The sequence below is a fragment of the Labrus mixtus genome, chromosome 13 (genome assembly GCF_963584025.1).
Source record: "Labrus mixtus chromosome 13, fLabMix1.1, whole genome shotgun sequence".
Taxonomy (NCBI): domain Eukaryota; kingdom Metazoa; phylum Chordata; class Actinopteri; order Labriformes; family Labridae; genus Labrus; species Labrus mixtus.
Window position 1 is genome coordinate 24,447,270 of NC_083624.1, and position 17,722 is coordinate 24,464,991.

General features: G+C 38.5%; 1 protein-coding gene across 2 annotated transcripts; it reads right to left on the bottom strand.

The window, feature by feature from the left end:
* Positions 1-211: 211 nt before the first annotated feature.
* prpf40a (PRP40 pre-mRNA processing factor 40 homolog A) lies at positions 212-16,539 on the bottom strand. Of its 2 annotated transcripts, XM_061054325.1 has the most exons (27): positions 16,447-16,511; positions 14,095-14,175; positions 13,794-13,937; positions 11,376-11,459; positions 10,815-10,833; positions 10,695-10,714; positions 10,520-10,561; positions 10,282-10,392; positions 9,866-9,986; positions 9,542-9,566; positions 9,092-9,307; positions 8,764-8,869; positions 5,430-5,494; positions 5,165-5,329; positions 3,776-3,884; positions 3,445-3,595; positions 3,176-3,309; positions 2,894-3,008; positions 2,527-2,618; positions 2,269-2,385; positions 1,896-2,033; positions 1,703-1,798; positions 1,537-1,623; positions 1,325-1,415; positions 1,160-1,221; positions 900-1,055; positions 212-814 (listed from the first exon to the last, which is right to left on the bottom strand). In XM_061054325.1, exons 1-27 carry the CDS (start codon positions 16,447-16,449, stop codon positions 725-727), a joined length of 2,640 nt encoding a protein of 879 aa, XP_060910308.1. In that variant the 5' UTR covers positions 16,450-16,511; the 3' UTR covers positions 212-724. The 2 variants fall into 2 exon arrangements, with proteins under 2 accessions (XP_060910308.1, XP_060910309.1); XM_061054326.1 differs by lacking the exon at positions 14,095-14,175 and having other exon boundaries at positions 16,447-16,539.
* Positions 16,540-17,722: the final 1,183 nt, after the last annotated feature.

Genomic DNA, 17,722 nt, shown 5'->3' on the forward strand with positions numbered 1-17,722 from the left:
CAGTTCTTGTTTATGGCGGTAAAGAGAGGTGTTGATGGAGGTGTTTGTTCTGTTGTAATGAAAAGGAAAATTAAAAATTTATTAGTTTGTCCATGTTGAATGGTTTGAACAAACGTTTCCCTGTATAAAGTCAGAAATAGAGTCCATGCAGCTGACATCTCAATAGACTTTGACCTTATTGATTTCCTCAATCATCCAAACGGAGACATCGTTCATTGAAACAGCTTTTTATTACATTACACTACAGTATCATTTTTAACAATTGCTCCAATTAAAACCATGGTGGACCATTTCTCCAGAGTAGAACTGCAGTTCAGTTCAAATTACAAGTTTGTTTTCACTACTGCTGATAGTTTTCAATGACAAACCATTTTCTCTCTTAATATTTTCCAAGGTGAAGGCGTCAGTTTGACAAACCAAGCTGAATATAAAAAAATGATTAGCAATGGAAAACATGTACAACTACAGGCAACTTAAAAAAAAAAGAGAGCAACAAAATCAATCTGATTTTGACTGATTGGTACAGTCTCCTGATATCAATTAACCTCCAAGCAAGTGTTGAAGCTCAGTGTAGCACATCCCTGTGAATACCAGAGAACAGAGTAACCTCACACAGTCTGTCCAGGCCGGTGTGTGTGACCAGAACAGTCAGATGAGCTCAGGGAGGAATGCTTGTTTGGAGAATTGTACAATCACAAATAAAAGACCAGAAGAAGTGTTGTCATCAAGGTGCATCCAGCTGTTCCAGTAAAGTTCTTCTTCTTTTCTCCAGCTCTCCTTCACTCAGCTCACTGCCTGATGTATCCCAGCCGCCCTGAACACAACACAAACACTTACTACTGAACATTCGGTGCTTGAGTCTCCATCAACTTAAACAAACCATTAAAACAGAAACCCACCTCCTCCTTCACTGCTTTTCTTTTAGGAGACTTCTGTTTGGAGTCCGAGCGAGGTTTCCCACGAGACTTGTCGTTCTCTTTGTCTTTCTCTAGGTCCTTTTCACGCTTTCCATCCCGCTCTCTCCCTCTCTTCTCATTGTCAGACTCTGGTGATCCCTGGTCATCAGAATAACCATTAGTGAACACTCAGTCATAACATGCAAATTTAAATTAAATTAAGACCCCTAAAAAAAAAAAGTTCCATGTCCTTGTAAACTTACAGACTTGTGACGTCTTTTCTTGCCCTTCTTCTTGTGCTTCTTGGACTTTTTATAGCTTCTCTCTGTTTCAGACAGAAAAATTCAGTTATCTCCAAACTTGCCAATACTGCTCCACTTCTTGTGAAGGATAACATACAGAAGACGTGACCTTTAGAAGCCACTCACCAGATTCACCACTAGACGAGCGTTCAGAGGGAGATTTGGACTGTGACCTCTTCTTCTTCTTGTGGTATTCCTCCTCCTCAGACTCTGAGCCCTGATGAAACAATACAAGTGAGAAGTTCAGAGATTGGTTAAGGCATGATGGGAGCAGCAGAGGTTATTTGTTTGCCCACAGCTCCTTGTCTTATGTAAGCAGAGTGCTGAGGTCTACTGACCGATCGAGAGCGGGATCGTTTCCTGTGGTGCTTCTTGGACTTCTTTGAGTGCTTTTTTGTCTTGGAGTGGTGATGTTGGCACTCATGCTGTTAAAAAAAAAGGGTATACCATGTTACACACAATCCTTGCTATCACAGCCCATTCCTACTGTGATGTCAGACTTACCTCTAAGACATGCATGAAATCTTTGAATATCCGTTTCCTCTCTGACTCCAGAGTCACGTCTTCAAATGCAGATTCTTTTAAGAATCTCTCTCTGACCTGAAATGTTTTAAATGTTACTCATCATGAAAAACAAAGTACAATCATTTTTAAGACTAGAAATGAATTAAGGGCATAACTTAAATGAAGGACCTACCCCTTCCCATGAAGCCTCTGGTTCCAGAGGAGGTGTGGCCTGCTTCAGCATGTTCTTAAAAGCTGCTTCTTTCCTTTTCATCTTCCTCGCTTCCTCCTTCTCGCGCTCCCTCTCTCTGGCTTCTGCCTTCTCCAGTAACTGTGAACAGGACAGAGAAGGGGTTCATCTAGTGTTAATTAAGACTAGAATCAGAAAAGGAAGAGTCAATAATCACACCTGAAAGTGACAGCCAACTTTCTCAATATATGTAAACTTAGACATTTTATTCTTTCAATACACTTGTTTACCGGCGTCTGTGTTTGTCTTAAGTTACTACATAGGATTTGTGAAAATCTGGAAGGGAAGAAAAGGTATGTAGGGCATGAAGTCTTACGCTGTTGAAAGCGAGCTTTATGTTTCCTGCATCCAGTGTGGTGGCTCTCTTATCTGAGCTGATGACAGATCCAAAGTCATCAAAGCTGGTGTTGACTTCCACCAGAAAGCCTTTGTCCTGGCAGCAAGAGCAAACAAGAAGGTAAGAGGAATAATCAGTAGTTCTACAGCAAAAAAAACAAACAGCTGAAAGAAGAGACTAATACGAGAATGTGTATAATCCTTCAACAGATGGCAGATATGAATACAGCACTGTTACCTTTAAAATATCTTTGATGATCCTCTTTTCATCGTGGTAGCGCGCCTTCAAGTCTTCAACATAGAATTTGAACAGATCCAGGGGAGTAGAACCTGCATGATATAGATGATAAAAGATGAAGCATAAACTAAACAAGAAATATACCAGAACCTCTTAAAGTTTGAATGTTTTAGGAAACTGAAGAGCTTAAAGACACAGTACAACAGGGAGCTGTCGTGGTTAATAAACTATTTACACCATGAGCTTTGTATGTTTTATTTCTGTGTTCATGTCATGTGTTGTTGTCTGCATGTCATGTCCACGTGCGTCAGAGCATTGAGTTCATGCAGACATATGGAGCCACGTGTGCCGGGGCATGCTGTCCTACCAGGCTGGCCCAGCATGTTGGCGAAGCGGATGTCTGAGCTCAGAGTCGGGTACATCTCCATCCAGGCAGACATGGAGTGAAGCTGGCCATGATCGTGGAGCTCGTCCAGAAATTTCTGAGAGAATAACACAACAGATAACATAAATATAATTACAGGAAATAAGAAACAAACTCCAGGTTTTTTTTTTAAAGCTGGAGCATAATATTACTTTGGCAATGTGAGTAGTGGGTTCAGTACTTTTCTCTAACATGTTTCACATTAGAGACCTTCATGTCTCTCACCTGGAACGCCTCTCTGTTTTTGCGCTGTCGTCTCCTCTCCCTGAGAAGAGTCTTCTGTTTCTCTTCTTCCTCCTCCTTCTCCAGCGCCCGAATGTGCTCCTCAAAACAAATGAGTGCATCCTCTTTGTCCATATCTGTAAGCAGATTACAACAGCATCAGCAGGCCGAACTCAAGAAGTTTATATTGACACAGAGCCAGCTGAACCTGAGGTTGAAATGTGGCTTCAAATGAAGAAAGAAAACAAAGACATTGACATCTGCTCTCTTACTCTGCAGCTCCTCGTCCTCTGCAAAGGTAGGGTTGTCCAGCAGGTATTGTTGGGCCTCAGACCAGGTGGTGCGGTAAGTGACATTTGCCATGTTGTCCAAAATGTTCTTCAAAGCTTCCCAGTTCCTCTTTCTAAGCTGCTTGGCTTGTTCCTGGACACAGTTTGTAAAAGAGGAATGATGTGAATTGTACCAGTGTTTACAGTAACGAAGTAAAGCATATATGATGCAGGCAGATGAAGACTGCAAAGTGCGTGTTTCTACTTGATAGATGTACAAAATCTTAACTTAAAACGTATGGGGACTTTGGGCACAACAGTCCAAGAGTCTTACCTTCTCTTTCTTAGCCAGGTAGAACAAAACATCTTCATAGATCTCCAGCCGGTCTCTCTCTGGCACACAGCTCCACACTTCCTGCTCATTGAACATCTGCTCGGCTTTCCTGGATTACAAGTAGACACAACTGAGTTTAGAATATGTTCACACAATAGCCCACATGAGGGCAGCATTTTACAAACTAAATTTAACTTAAATTAAAAAAAAAAAAAAATCATAACAGGTAATTTAGGTGTGAAGGACAATTGTTTTTCATGATCTGCAATGACATTTCTCTATTTCTAAGCCAGCCCCAAAGAGTCACAGAAAAATGTTCAAGCTTCATAAGGTATTAAACTTGAGGACACACACACAGAGACACACACACACACACACACACACACACACACACACACACACACACACACACACACACACACACACACACACACACACACACACACACACACACACACACACACACACACACACACACACACACACACACACACACACACACACACACACACACACACACACACACACACACACACACACACACACACACACACACACACACACACACACACACACACACACACACACACACACACACACACACACACACACACACACACACACACACACACACACAGAGACACACAGAGACACACATATACACACACACACACAAACAGCCCTGCTATCTAGTCTGGCTGCCTGTAGTGTGCCATCCCAGATTAGAGCCCCAGTCATCACAGCAACCTCAGTGCCAGTTGAACTCTTACTGGCACTCTGTCAAGGTCACCGGTCGATCTGTCCACCCCGATGATGACCTTCACCACAGTGAAAAAAACCAGAGCGCGCTGGTGAACTGATAGTGTCACGCAAGATGAAGATTGAGGATTAAAGATTTGAAATATCTGCAAAGTTCTTAATGCATAACCGATAACCCTACTTTGAACTGAAACTTCAAGTTTTCAAGTGAAAAAAAAGTGTGGACCCACTTCACTTGTATACATCAATCACAATGTGTTGTAATTTATAATGTTTGTGTTGGATTTATAAGAAACGTGTATTCAAACCACTAAGAGTAAAGATAAAACACAAAAGGATTTAAAGTAAAGTCCAATTAAAGCGGTCATATACGCCTCGTTTTAAAACACTGGGGCCCACACACTCCATGTTCCTGAAATCTGCACACACACTAAAAGGTAACACTATGTTATAGTGAACACAGTTTACAGGTCAGGTCAAGCTAAGCTTAAAGCTAGCAGTGTTATAACTGCATGACTTTAGGCACAGGGCATTGATGACCTTTCAATGAGCCAGTGTGAATAACAATATTGACAATTCAGGGAACCACAAATCAATAAAGGCAAAAAAACAAATCACTGCAGCTCCTACTTGTATCTGGTGGTAGATGTCATCTTGTCGTGGTTCTCCAAGAACCTCTGAAAGGTTTCTTTGGACTCCTTGTATTTAATTCTGGCCTCCTCTTTTTCCTCCTTCTCTGTTTGGACTTTGTAGGCATTGAACGCCTGCTTCTTCTCGCTCAGTTTGGGAAGCGCACTTTGAAGACAAAGATAAATGACAAACTGAAGTCAGTGGGCATTGTATTCAACAGCTATGATGAAACATTCTTAAAAGTGGTCTCAGGAGAATAGTGCACCTGTAGCGAGGATCATTGATAATCATTTTCATAGCCTGCTCCCAAGAGGAGTTGGAGGACACACCCTGAAACAGAGAAAACACATTTCAGTATCATGGAGGCAGACAATCTCAAGCAAATATGATAAAAGTGCAATGGACATTTTTTAAATATAAGGACAATTAAATGTTTTAAAGTCATATTAAGAAATAGCTTGTGAGACAGCCACAAGAACAATGAGCTGTGTTGCTTAACTCACAGCAGTCAATATGTTTAACTACTTATAGTTGTTGGGTTCAGTGGTGTGGAGAGGCAATAATTCAAACGAGTGCCATTGCAGACTTATGCAAGTGTCCTTTGCGCCACTCGCATCTCTCAGGGAGTGGCTCCATCATCCATTATGAACTGATTCCACCATGCGCCTGTCTTGTTACTTGTCACAGTTATTCTAACTCACTGAGGCATGCCTCTTTCTCTCAGTGTCTTAATCCCCCCCAGCCCCATGCCTTTGATCCAATGAAGCTAATCATAAAGACAGAGCCATTAAGATCGCACTGAAAATGGCAAGCAATCTCAAGAGAGCTTTGTGCACAAAATTAAAAAGAGCCTAAATATAGCTGCATTCAAGGTGGGTGGTGCTGGACCAGCCTGCACCATACATACATGCACAGCAACAGGAGGTGCAGCTTAACAATCATGTTAAGACCTCCCAGGGGCTCATCAGGAGGAGGGAGGATTAGGTGCAGATCAAAATGCATAGTATGTGATGGTAAACTCATCAGGCATTAGGAGAGACTGATGTGGTATCTATCTGTATCTATTTCAATTCATTTTAAAGTTCTATAAACTTCTGTTTTCCAATGTTCAGTTTCATGTAATAAGCAGCCCTTAATGATAAAACTCATTAAACACTGATTAATAGTTTTTCAGTTGCACTTTAAAAGTTACAAAAACTAAACACTTCTAATATTGAAGCAGCAGCCTATCATGCATTGTATCCCATCATGCTTTGTGCTGGACAGAATAGTTGGCTGTTATGTGTGTTGTTTATGTTTGAACATGTAGTTGTTACTTGTTGTTGGAGTTGTTAAAGTCAGTATTCAGAGGATGTTGTTTTCTCTATTTAGATGTCATTTAGTGTTATTCTAGGGGTTTCTTCTTTGTTTTTTTTGACAGTTCCTTTTCTGACGCCAGCTGAACTCTGCCAGTGTGTCTGACTTTATGTCCCCTTCAGTGAGCATCATTAAAAAGGTTGAAATTGTAAAAACCCCGTGTAAGGGACAGCTTTATAAGTATAAGTATTGTTTACATGAAATACTTTAAACAAGTATTTGTGTAAAATGTTACACCTTGTCACATTCCTGTTGGCTGGCTATACTCTAGTGACTCAATGATTTAGGCTCTTTCTGACCTGATTTCTAAACGTTGTGATTGATTATCAACTTGGCTGAATTTCAGCTCCATTGCACGTCGTTTGTTGTGCAGTTTACAGTAGTGCTCAAAAAATCAATATGGAAATATATCGTCATATGCTCCTTGCAAAAACATGAATCGATGCAGATGTTACAGAATCGATATGGCTCACAATAACACCTGCTCTGGGTTTTTATTTCTAGGATCTCTGAGGACCTGAATTGAAGTGTTTTAAGTTGTCGGATCCTCATGCCTCTGCTGTTATTCTAAACAATGAAGAACAGCTGTTGTAGTGAATTCTGTGAAGAACGTGGTCATTATTTAAATCAAATGTATATCACGATTTGTATCGTAGTGTGGCCTCTGTATCGTGAATCTTATTGAATTGTGAGGTTGTGGGAAATACCCAGCTCTAGTTTACAGGGGGACATCATGGCCTGATGCCGACTGGTAAGATAAATGGCATTAGGGGAAAATGTCTGAACTACAGCAGGAGGAGGAATAGCAATTGTTTTTTCACACACAGCATTTGCAGCAATTTCGCTCGTTTTACCTCCCTCTTTGTCTGAAAAGATTTGCCTTCTGGCCACACTCAGCATTTGACTTGAGAGATTTTCATCGACTTAACAACAACAAAAAAATCATCACTATAGAGTTCTGTAGCTGCAGTTAGTTTCTTCTGCATAAATCTTCTAATTTAGGAAGATGTTGGTCTGCCCAGTGCTCAGCAGGAGTGTACTGATAAGACTGTTTATGTTAGGAGATAACAGGTAGTGATTTGTATTCATGACGTCAGAGGCTCTGGCATCATGAATGCAAGAAACACACAGTGACTTTTTTTGTTTCTCCAAAACTATAAATATGAGCATGTATGCATGGGTCGTCTTGTTCTTTTTCTTTTAGAAAATGTATTGATATAGTTTGCCATCAGGCATAATCTGCTCTTTGTCTGACATCCTGAACAATAGTTGCTGATGCAGAAATAGTGACTCACAGACAGGCTGAAAAAATGTGTCTGTACATTTTATACAACACAGCACTGAGACAGGCTGCAGACACACATTCAGCTCCACTCAAAGTGACGAGGCATCACGTCTCCGGTCTTGGAGACATTTTCACTCTTAACTTTTATTTTAAAACTGTCTTATTATATTTCAGACATGTTTTTGTTATTTTAATGAATTATTTTAGAATCTCTAATTGCTGTAGTGTTAATTTGTACAGACTGTGGGTGGATTTCATTTCATTTCAAACCTTTTATTTCACCACTACAGCACCCCTGGGTGGGGTTTCCAGAGCAGCTTAGGGCTGTGCCCGACACAGACGGAACAAACTGTGAGCCTAACTCTTCAGGAACATGTTCTGAGGTGGACTGTTTAACAGAATCCATTTCAATAAGTTAAGTCCAGTTTGTGAATCTGTGTCTACAACACTGAAAGGTTTGCAGAGCAGATAACATTACATTTAAAATGTGAGGACACATTGTGTATTTTAATTGATGTTTTTTTTTTTCTTAATCTCATATTTCTTTAGAATGAACAAATTTCATATTCATCTCCTCTGTGGTTGTGAAAGGTTTGTTTTAATCATTTTTAATGTCTCTTTGTCATGATGCCTTTGAAGTCATGTATGAAGCACTTTGAATCTCCTTGTTGCTAAAATGTGAGTTATAAAAAAAAAACCTTGCCTTCGGGAGCTGCTACTTCACATCCAAAATATTTTAGACTGACCAACATAACAGTTTCAGTTTTTATGGGGCTGGAGACAGTAAACAAAAGCACACTAATGGATCCTAATGTTCAGGAGAGCACAGTCAAACAAGCAGAGTTTTATCTTTGTATTTGATCTGTTAAATGCCAAGTAACAACCTGTACAACAGACTAACAGAGATAACACTGTCTCTTCTGTGTTTAACTCGACCTAATTGAACAGCCTGACGTACCTTCTCTTTCAGCAGCTCTTTGAAGGCCTGCTTGGCCTCCTCTTTTGTATTCCACTTGTACGTTTTCTTTTGAAGCTCTGGCCGTTCTTCCTTTGCGACTTCAACACTGAAGAAAAGATGGATGCATTTGGATGAACTATGTTTGCATGCAGGCTCATAGAGCATTACAGAGCATTTATCAGCTCTTCAAAAACATCTAATGACTAAGTAAACTAAACACATAAACAAGCAAAAACTAAGTGGAATGAGTGCTGTGTACATACAGTGACGGTCATTGTGACCGTGACATGAGACATAACCCGTCACTGTATCAGAGATCATAGTTTACCTGGCTGTGACCTCAGTGGGGGCAGGGCTCTCTGAGGAAGCCACAGGTGCATCTGCAATCTTCACCTCAGCTGCATGATGCACGGCCGCCTGAGACAGTTGCTCCTCCGAGACTGCCATTTTACTTTCCACCTCCATTACTGTTGCCATAGTGGCTGGGATATCTGCAAGCACTGCAGGAGGTGCTGCGGTGCCAGGAGCCACTGCCTCTGACGTTCTGAAATCACACAGTGACAGGTCAAAAGCCAGCACAACACATGAGCACAGGAACGCCAGGAAAATGTCACCCGGCTGGAAAATAAATGCTTACTCCATAAAAATAAAAAGTTCTCCGTCATTAATAATTAAACAGACAAGGGGGGAAGAAATCACTTTCAATAACCGCTGTGTGTTGTTCATAATAAATAGTGCAACAGTGAAGAGTAAGTCAAGGTAAACAGGAAGCTCTTACCCATTTTCCTCAGCTTTGATCATAGCTGGAATAAACAAAAGGAGATGGTTGTTATCATTTCAAAGCACATTGCAAATTAGAGAGCAGCAGAGATAAATGCACATCAGGAGCCACTGTGCGCTCCTGTATTTGTACGTTGTGTGTTTGTACGCCAAGGATTGGCAAAAAACTTCTGATGCATGCAGTTCTTTTTCAAACAAGCCAGGGGCCTTCCGTTCACTGTGCGGTTACTGTAAAGGCTCATCCATGGAGGACGGGGGGGGGGGGGGGGGGGGGGGGGGGACATCACAACAGGTTTGACATCATCAAACAGCAACTTTGTACCTTCCAGATCCTCCAGGTCTTTGGGTTTGGTCCATCTGGACTCCTTCGTCTGAGAGTTGTAATAATAAGGCTTCCCTGTGTCTGACTTGTACTCCTTCCAAGGGCATTTAGATAGCATTTGCTGAAAAGGTGAAATGAAACCAAGGATTACAATAATTCAGTTGTGATACAATGCACAAGAACACTGGTATGTGTATGTATATATATATATATATATATGAGACTATTATTTGTTCAAGGCCCTCAATTATTTTACTCATCCTTGGCTAGATGTAGTTGATTTAAAATATCCCATATTAAACAGATAAAAACAGGTTACAAACTGAATATGTTAACTTATCGGGTGGATAAATGGATGTTTGCTGGCACCTTTTAAGTAGATGTTAGAGCTGTTTTAATGGTGATAAAAGTTTTACCTCTGCAGGAGATTTTAAGTCATCTGGCTTCTCCCATGTGGACTGCTTGGTCTCTGTATTGTAATAATAAGTCTTCCCGTCCAAGGATTTGTGTTCTGTCCACAGGGACTTCTGTGGCAGACAAAAACAACACATGGATCAGCTGTTTCAGTACTCTGAACAGAAACACATCTACGACCAACCTGTGAGTAAAGTCAAGTCTTTAAAATCCATCTTTGAAGGTTAAATGTGCACAAACCTTCTTTGTCTGTTCTTCATGTGGAGATCCATTTGTGGTACTCTGCAGGGACAAAGAAACAAACAGTATTTCAAACTGCAGGATAGAAAACAGAAGGCTGGAGGGAATGATGATAACATCTAAAATGTGTCTAAATTGTCAATAGAAATTACTGCATATGAGAAATGACACTTACAGCTGTCCCGGGTGCAGCAGCTGTGACGATAAACACACAAATCAGTCAGACGCTGTACTTTAAAGTCATAACAAAATAAGAAAGCTTATGAATTTTAAAGTGACAACTGAAAGATCTTACCTGTGGAGTCAACACCAGGCTGTGGAAAAGACACAGTTATTAGTGAATTATATCCCAGACTCATAAATCAGACAGTTAACACTTCTTTTCCAGTGAGTGATTAAATCAGTGGGAGCACAGACGGATCATTCACAAAACACAGTAAGTGACAAAGCTCTCCTAATTAGTAACAAACTCGATACACCTCAGATGAAAAAAATAATACTTGTAATGACTGAGTGAATGTCTTTGAATATGTGAAGCTGTCTTAATGTTGTCACAGTACATATATTAGATTGCTCATTAGCATAAATTGCTTACTACTCATTAAAACAGAACAATAAAACGGGCTTTTTAAAAAAGATTTTCCAGTGATTAACAGCTAAATCAAAGTGAAAACAGCCATTTGTTTCAATGTGTGGGTAAGAATAAAGTGATGTTTTTTTAGGGATATGATATCACTTGATATCCAGCTGTGATGATTCATTACCCGAATGCTTCATCCAGCATTTCACAGATTGCAGTGTATATTTATCAGGTGTGAAACAGAGCACTGGTGGAAAAGTAGTGAGAAAAAGCTACCGGTCCCGTTGGTTGTACGGCCGCAGCTGGCATGCGAGGGGGCATCATCATCCCTGGCATCATGGGTGGCATCATGCCTGGCATCTAACAAAAAAAAGGCATCATGAATTATTCATCTGGCTTTTCCATTCCACCTAGTTCAGGCAGAGGTAGTAGGACACACAGTGTGAGATAGGCTGTTACTGTCTGTGATGAAGGCTGCTTGCAGCTGGGGGGAGAAGGTAGGATAGAAACCAAGTCTGATTTAATGGTGTGATGTCACAGCTTGAAACCTGCAAAGCAACATCACACCCAAATACACCGCTTCACCACCTTTTCAGTCTTGTGTTGCTGGCACCTGGATCAAAAACCCCAAATATCACACCTATTTATATGCATGACAAGTTCACATATGCTTGCTTAATGTCATCACTTGTGTATTTGTGTTTTTTTATAACCAAATGTGCTTATAAAAAAACACAAATACACAAGTTTAAAAAAAAAAAAGGATTGTGACAATTTACGTCAACTGATGATAGATGTTCAAAATGATAAACAAACCATCTTCATAGTAAAGTCACCTCTTTTAACAGTAGAGGCACAGTATGAAAATAAAAGCAAAATAACTCTCCTATAAAACAAAGTTGTGAACATTTATCAATCTCTCTCCTCTAATAAAGCATGATTGAGTTGAAGGAAACTCCAGCTTATTACAATTTAAGATTTATTATGGTATTTATCCATCATCAGTTCTGTCAAGTATGATCGTTTTGTTGTCAATTAAATAGTTTCTGACAGCTCAGAAGACTAACACACCAATAAGTCAATACATTTCTGAAAACTGTGCTGTAAGGGACTGTGATTATCAGCAGTGTGCTGTCTGTTATTATCAGCACTTAATTGATATATGTGGTTGCATGAGGATATTAATATTAAATTAAATTTAAGTTTGCACTTCACATCATAGCTCTTGCAAAAATAACTGAATAAGATTATTAGTGAACAAGATGAACGTGTAACACCTGTCCTTCCTCCTTTGTTTCCATATTGGAAATAATAACTCACCATATGGAAAGGGTGGGAATCAACAGAGGCCCGACAATATATTATCCAGATATTTAAGTCACTATACGATATCATTGAGATTTGAAACATTTTGCGATATGCTGAGAATTGCAATAAATAATATTGCGATTTAACTTTTTTAACTGCATATTATGTCCACAAAATTAAACTAAATCAAGAACTGCTTTGGCAAATAAGAAAATATTCTCAGTCTACTCACTTCAGTCTTTTTATTTCTACACAATGGAAGTCAAGCCCCCAGACTGACCAACACTGTGATCAAAGTAAAACCCTGAACAAGGCTGCACACACCACACAATCTGATCTGTTAGTATTTCAGTCGAATCAAACTTAACTGAACACAAACATGTAGGGATTTTCGGTTTCCCACCCCACCTCTACCAGATGTGATAACCCACCACAAGCAAAGGGCAAATAGCACCTTGAAATTACAGAATCAAATAGAGCCTGATTGATATACAGCTAATAGGCAAGTTTTAAACAGATGTTTTATAATTAAATTAAATTAATTGAATAATAAGTTTATACTTAAGTTCTCTGCAAAACATCTTCACATTAGTGTATTGACAAAAAGAGGGGTGGGGGTAATATAGTCTGCAAATATTCTACATGTGTGAGATGAAAACAATATTTAATATGCCATTATTCATCATTTGATGATCTGTTTATTTGGCATATTTCCCTGCCTGACATTTTGGCCGTGTATATCTTTATATTCCAGACCACTGCACCTAATGCCAGCCAGAAGCCAGTAAATACTGGCTAGCATAAATCCTAATTCTGCCTTCAAATGGCTGGCTGTGAGCAGCATTAAAGTACGCCATGTAAACCATGTTTAATAAAGCTACAGTTAGAGCTGGCTCAGAGATGCCTCGGACCAAACCCCCGATATACTGCTTCAGGCTTAGCTGAGGGTCTTGATACAGAGCTCCTTTTTTTCCTCCTCTTCCTCTCTAATGTATGCATTCATGTCACTTATCTGGATCCTATTTCTCTCTCTTCTCACAGGTTTCTGTTTTTCATGGTTAACGACCCCCTGCTTCTCTAGACCTGCTTGACTGCAGGTATTTATATGCTTTTAATTCTATCAGAATTACACTTGCTACTTCAAGTTTTATTGTTACTATTTAGGCGTTGTAAATAATATTATACCATTTAGACTTGCCCTATACTTTATATAAAAAAAGTCATCTGATACATTTTTGATAGACTTGTTACTAAATAACTAAAAATTTTATGAATGATTGACTGAAATTGTGGGTTGAGGTCTCTGACTCAGAGCTTTATGAAAAAAGAAAAGCAGCAGAAACACAGGCCTACTGAACTTAACAGAGACAAATCTACTCGACTCACCTGTCCCATTGGTGGGGCCCCCATTGGCGGCATTATACCAGGGGGAATTATACCAGGAGGCATAGGAGTCATGCTAGGTGGTCGTTGTCCCATGGGAGGCATCCCAATGGGAGGGAAATGGGGCGGTATTCCTGGTGGTCCCATCTAGACAAATGTACAGGAAAATAGAAAAGGATGCGTATAATAAGATGAAACATTATCGAAGACCATTTATATTTACCACTCACACGGAGTCCCTATATGACAGTTGTTGGTAGCTAATTGTTTTTTTTTTTTTTTAATATATCTGTCACTGACTTACAAAGGGGGGAGGTATCCCTGAGGGCGGTACACCTGGATAAGGTGGCGCTTGGCTCGGGCCATTATTAGCCTCCGATGAAGACTGTGATGAATAAGAAACACCACACAGAGTTAGAGAACTCACAACAGCCAGTGGTGGGATGCACAGTCAGCAGCATGCTTCTTTCACTGACACTAACGGTGCAGTTTCCCTAAATATGTCTTTAAGTTTATTAAAGTATGAAAGCATTTCTACAATATGACTGTTAATGCTGTATTTAAGAGAGAAGTTTGACTAGTTGGTATTATTAAGTTATTGTTGTTTATAATGGAATGCAAATCCCAAACATCCTCATGTTTTAGGATGACTATATAAGACTTAAGTATATATTCCACATTTACATTTGACTGAAGCTAAGGAGTACATGAATACATTCTCAGAGTTTCAAATGTGAACTGCACATTTTTTAGGATATGAAAAGAAGGGTGGACCAATCATAGAAAACACCACAGTACAATGCAGTACACTTCAACGGTCCCACTGCCACCAAAGCTGCTACTCTTCAAGGAGCTTTTTGCGTCCAAAAGGGAATTAAGCGCAACATGTAGAATCATATTTAATTTCTGTTTGCCTTTGTTTTAGAAAACAATGTTAAATTAATTCTTGGTAACTAATCTATCTGCATGTTAGACTGAAGTTCAGCAATATTATGTGGATTTAATTGATTCCCCTATTGCCAACTAGTTTAATCTTAACGATATTTCTGAAACTGCTTACATGGCTATTCTGAAAAGGCTGTCAATCTGAATCCATCCCTTCATGGTTGTATTATTAGTACAACTTGTTTATTTGAATCAATATTGTTTTCTTTTAAGCCTGCATGGAGCAGGGTCAGATCGTATTAATTTCAACCAAACCACCTGATATCAGGATTTGCACAATGCACCAATCACCTCATATGGTCAGATTTAAGGCTTGCTCTTCCTCATGGAAAAAGGTAGTATGTTTCATGACGTAGACTGGGTTATCATCCCTGACCAGAGCTTTAATACTCAAGTTATTTCGGGACTGAATGCTGGAGGAAGTGTGGGGATCAGGAAGAAAATCATTTACATATCTTTTATTCCTGTCCTGTGTTGGGAATGTTTTGGGGAATTGTTCAGGAGAAAATTACAAATATTTTTAACTTCACCCAGTTAATATCATACTTGCTCCACCAGGAATAGAGAAGGAAGGGGACAAATATTTGTACACAATAATACGCATAGTCGCATTAAAGCAAATTACACGAAGCTGGCTGGATGATAAACCCCGTCTATTAATGCATGGAAGTTAAAAGTGGAAGATATTAAAGAAATGGAAAGAATTACGTATAGGCTAAGAAACAGAAAAGATGAATTCATGTGTTACTGGAGTAAATGGATAAAGGAAACAGATAAAGTGGAATAATAACAGGTATGTAAATTAAATTATATTAAATTAAGAGAGTAGTGAAAGAACACCCCCCCCCCTCCCCCATTCTATTTACAGTTTCATTTTATTATTATTATTTTTTCTTTCTAAATTTTGTTTTAATTATCTTTTTTCTCTTCGTACCTTTTCTTTGGATTTGAATTTACTTTTATTTTATTTCATGTTGTATGTATTCTTGTATGTTTAAAATATTATATATAAAAATGTGCCAGGATGAACAAAATTTGTGATGAAATATGACAACTTGTAATGAAGTAAAACAGCCTGCAATAAAGTATTTAAAAAATAAGTTATTTCGGGACGCTTGCCCAAAAACTACGATTTGAATTGGAAAACACTTTGCACAGATACCTGGAACCTCTGGATTTATAACTCAACACTGTTTTTCTTTAATAAGTCCATGTAAATGACCACAACTCTCACCATTGTCTCTGAGTAGTAAGCTGCTACCATGTAAGTACCCCTTATGAATAACTGTGGGCTCTGTCTAATTCCTGGTGAAAAATTATGGTTAACTAAGAAAACTATAAATAATTAGGTCGCTGTTCTGCTAGCTTTAATGTCCTTTAACAAGTATTACACGTTTTTAAGAATAAAAACCATGGCATGTATTTACTAGTCAAACCTGTAACTTAGGTCAACAACGTTTTAGTGTTTTTTGTTTGGTCCTACACAACGCTTCAGCTCAGGACTTAGTCAGATCCATGTACCGCTAAATTAGCTCAGGGCTAACGTGACATGCTAACCGATAATGTACCCGGATGATAACTTTACTGCTGTATCATAGAGAATAAAACCCGGTTATTCACTGAACAAGAATCAACTAGACGTACTCATTTCACTGTTATAGACTTCAACCTTTACTCTAAATTGTCTATTATTTTCAATTGTTTTACTCACCATGTTGACGAGAGGCTGTAAACCTCACTTGAGCACCTCTCAACAACGTGCACAGCGATTGGTTCAACTCTGTGAGGTCAAAGGTTCAGTTTCCTGAGCGTCGTTATTGCGCTGAAGTTGCGCAGAGATGCGGAATAAGAAACATAATGGTAACTTTGTGTTTCTACAAACGAAAACAACATGCATTAGTAATAGGATATGCATCAAGTATATATAGATCTAAGTATTTCTATTATATTGCAACAATGTAGTTTGGAAAATGTGAAATTGTACTAACCACAAAGGAATGATGCAAACCAAAATCAAATCAGAATCAGAAATACTTTATTAATCCCAGGGGAAAATTTGTTTGCTACAGTTGCTCATAACACCAAAAATCAGTAGGAAGTACAGATAAGTTCACAATATAAATACAATAAAAAATAGTAATAACAATATAATAAGTACCAAGTGAAAGCAATAATAAAGTAGTATAAAGTAATAAGCTATGTTCAAGTGCAGGTAATTGAAAAATAAACAATATTTACAAATATGAATATACACTGATGGATTAACAGAGTAGATATTGCACTGTTCATGTATAGATAGCACTTATATAATAAATAGTATTATTACATTTAAATATTGTAGTAATAATAATAATAATAATAATAATAATAATAATAATAATAATAATAATAATAGGTGGGCCAACTAGGTACACAATAAAAACATTTTTAAATAGTTAGGCTATGTATCCAATCTTCCAATACAGAAAAGTAGGTTGGAAAATAAGACATCTCAAGAAACAGCTATAGTAGACCAAAAACAAAACAAATCTATGCAGAATAGTCATGCAGCTTCATCACACTGGTTTGTAAGCAGAGATAAAAAAAACAAAAAAACAATGGTATTGATACCCTATACACCTAAAATGCATACTTTTATATACATTTCATACTGTTTGTTGTTCAGGAAACGGGTATGGTTGTACAAGCTGTACACATCTGAGTGGGATTGCTTTATATATTTCTGTGAAGTATTTATGCAGTAGGTATTTATGCAGTAGGAAACTATCTTTAAAAATGTGGAAACTTCAATATTAATAATGAAGACAGTATGTTTAATCATGTTTCTTTGATGCCATTAAGGCCTTTTATAAATTAAGTATTATAAATGATTCATTGATTTATGACCCTCGCTGCATTTCATCTGATGATTCTGAATCCTTTGCTAGAGGTTATTCTTAACTGTTACAGGAGCTATTTTTTACTTTTACTTTTGACGTTATAACAGG

What these genes read in the sequence shown, in the direction of transcription:
- prpf40a (XM_061054325.1), bottom strand. An exon ending in ACCTGGCTAAGAAAGAGAAG is followed by an intron (nt 3,596 to 3,775) that starts GTAAGACTCTTG and finishes AACTGTGTCCAG; the next exon opens with GAACAAGCCAAGCAGCTTAG. An exon ending in AGAAAAGACGTCACAAGTCT is followed by an intron (nt 1,056 to 1,159) that starts GTAAGTTTACAA and finishes TCTGATGACCAG; the next exon opens with GGATCACCAGAGTCTGACAA.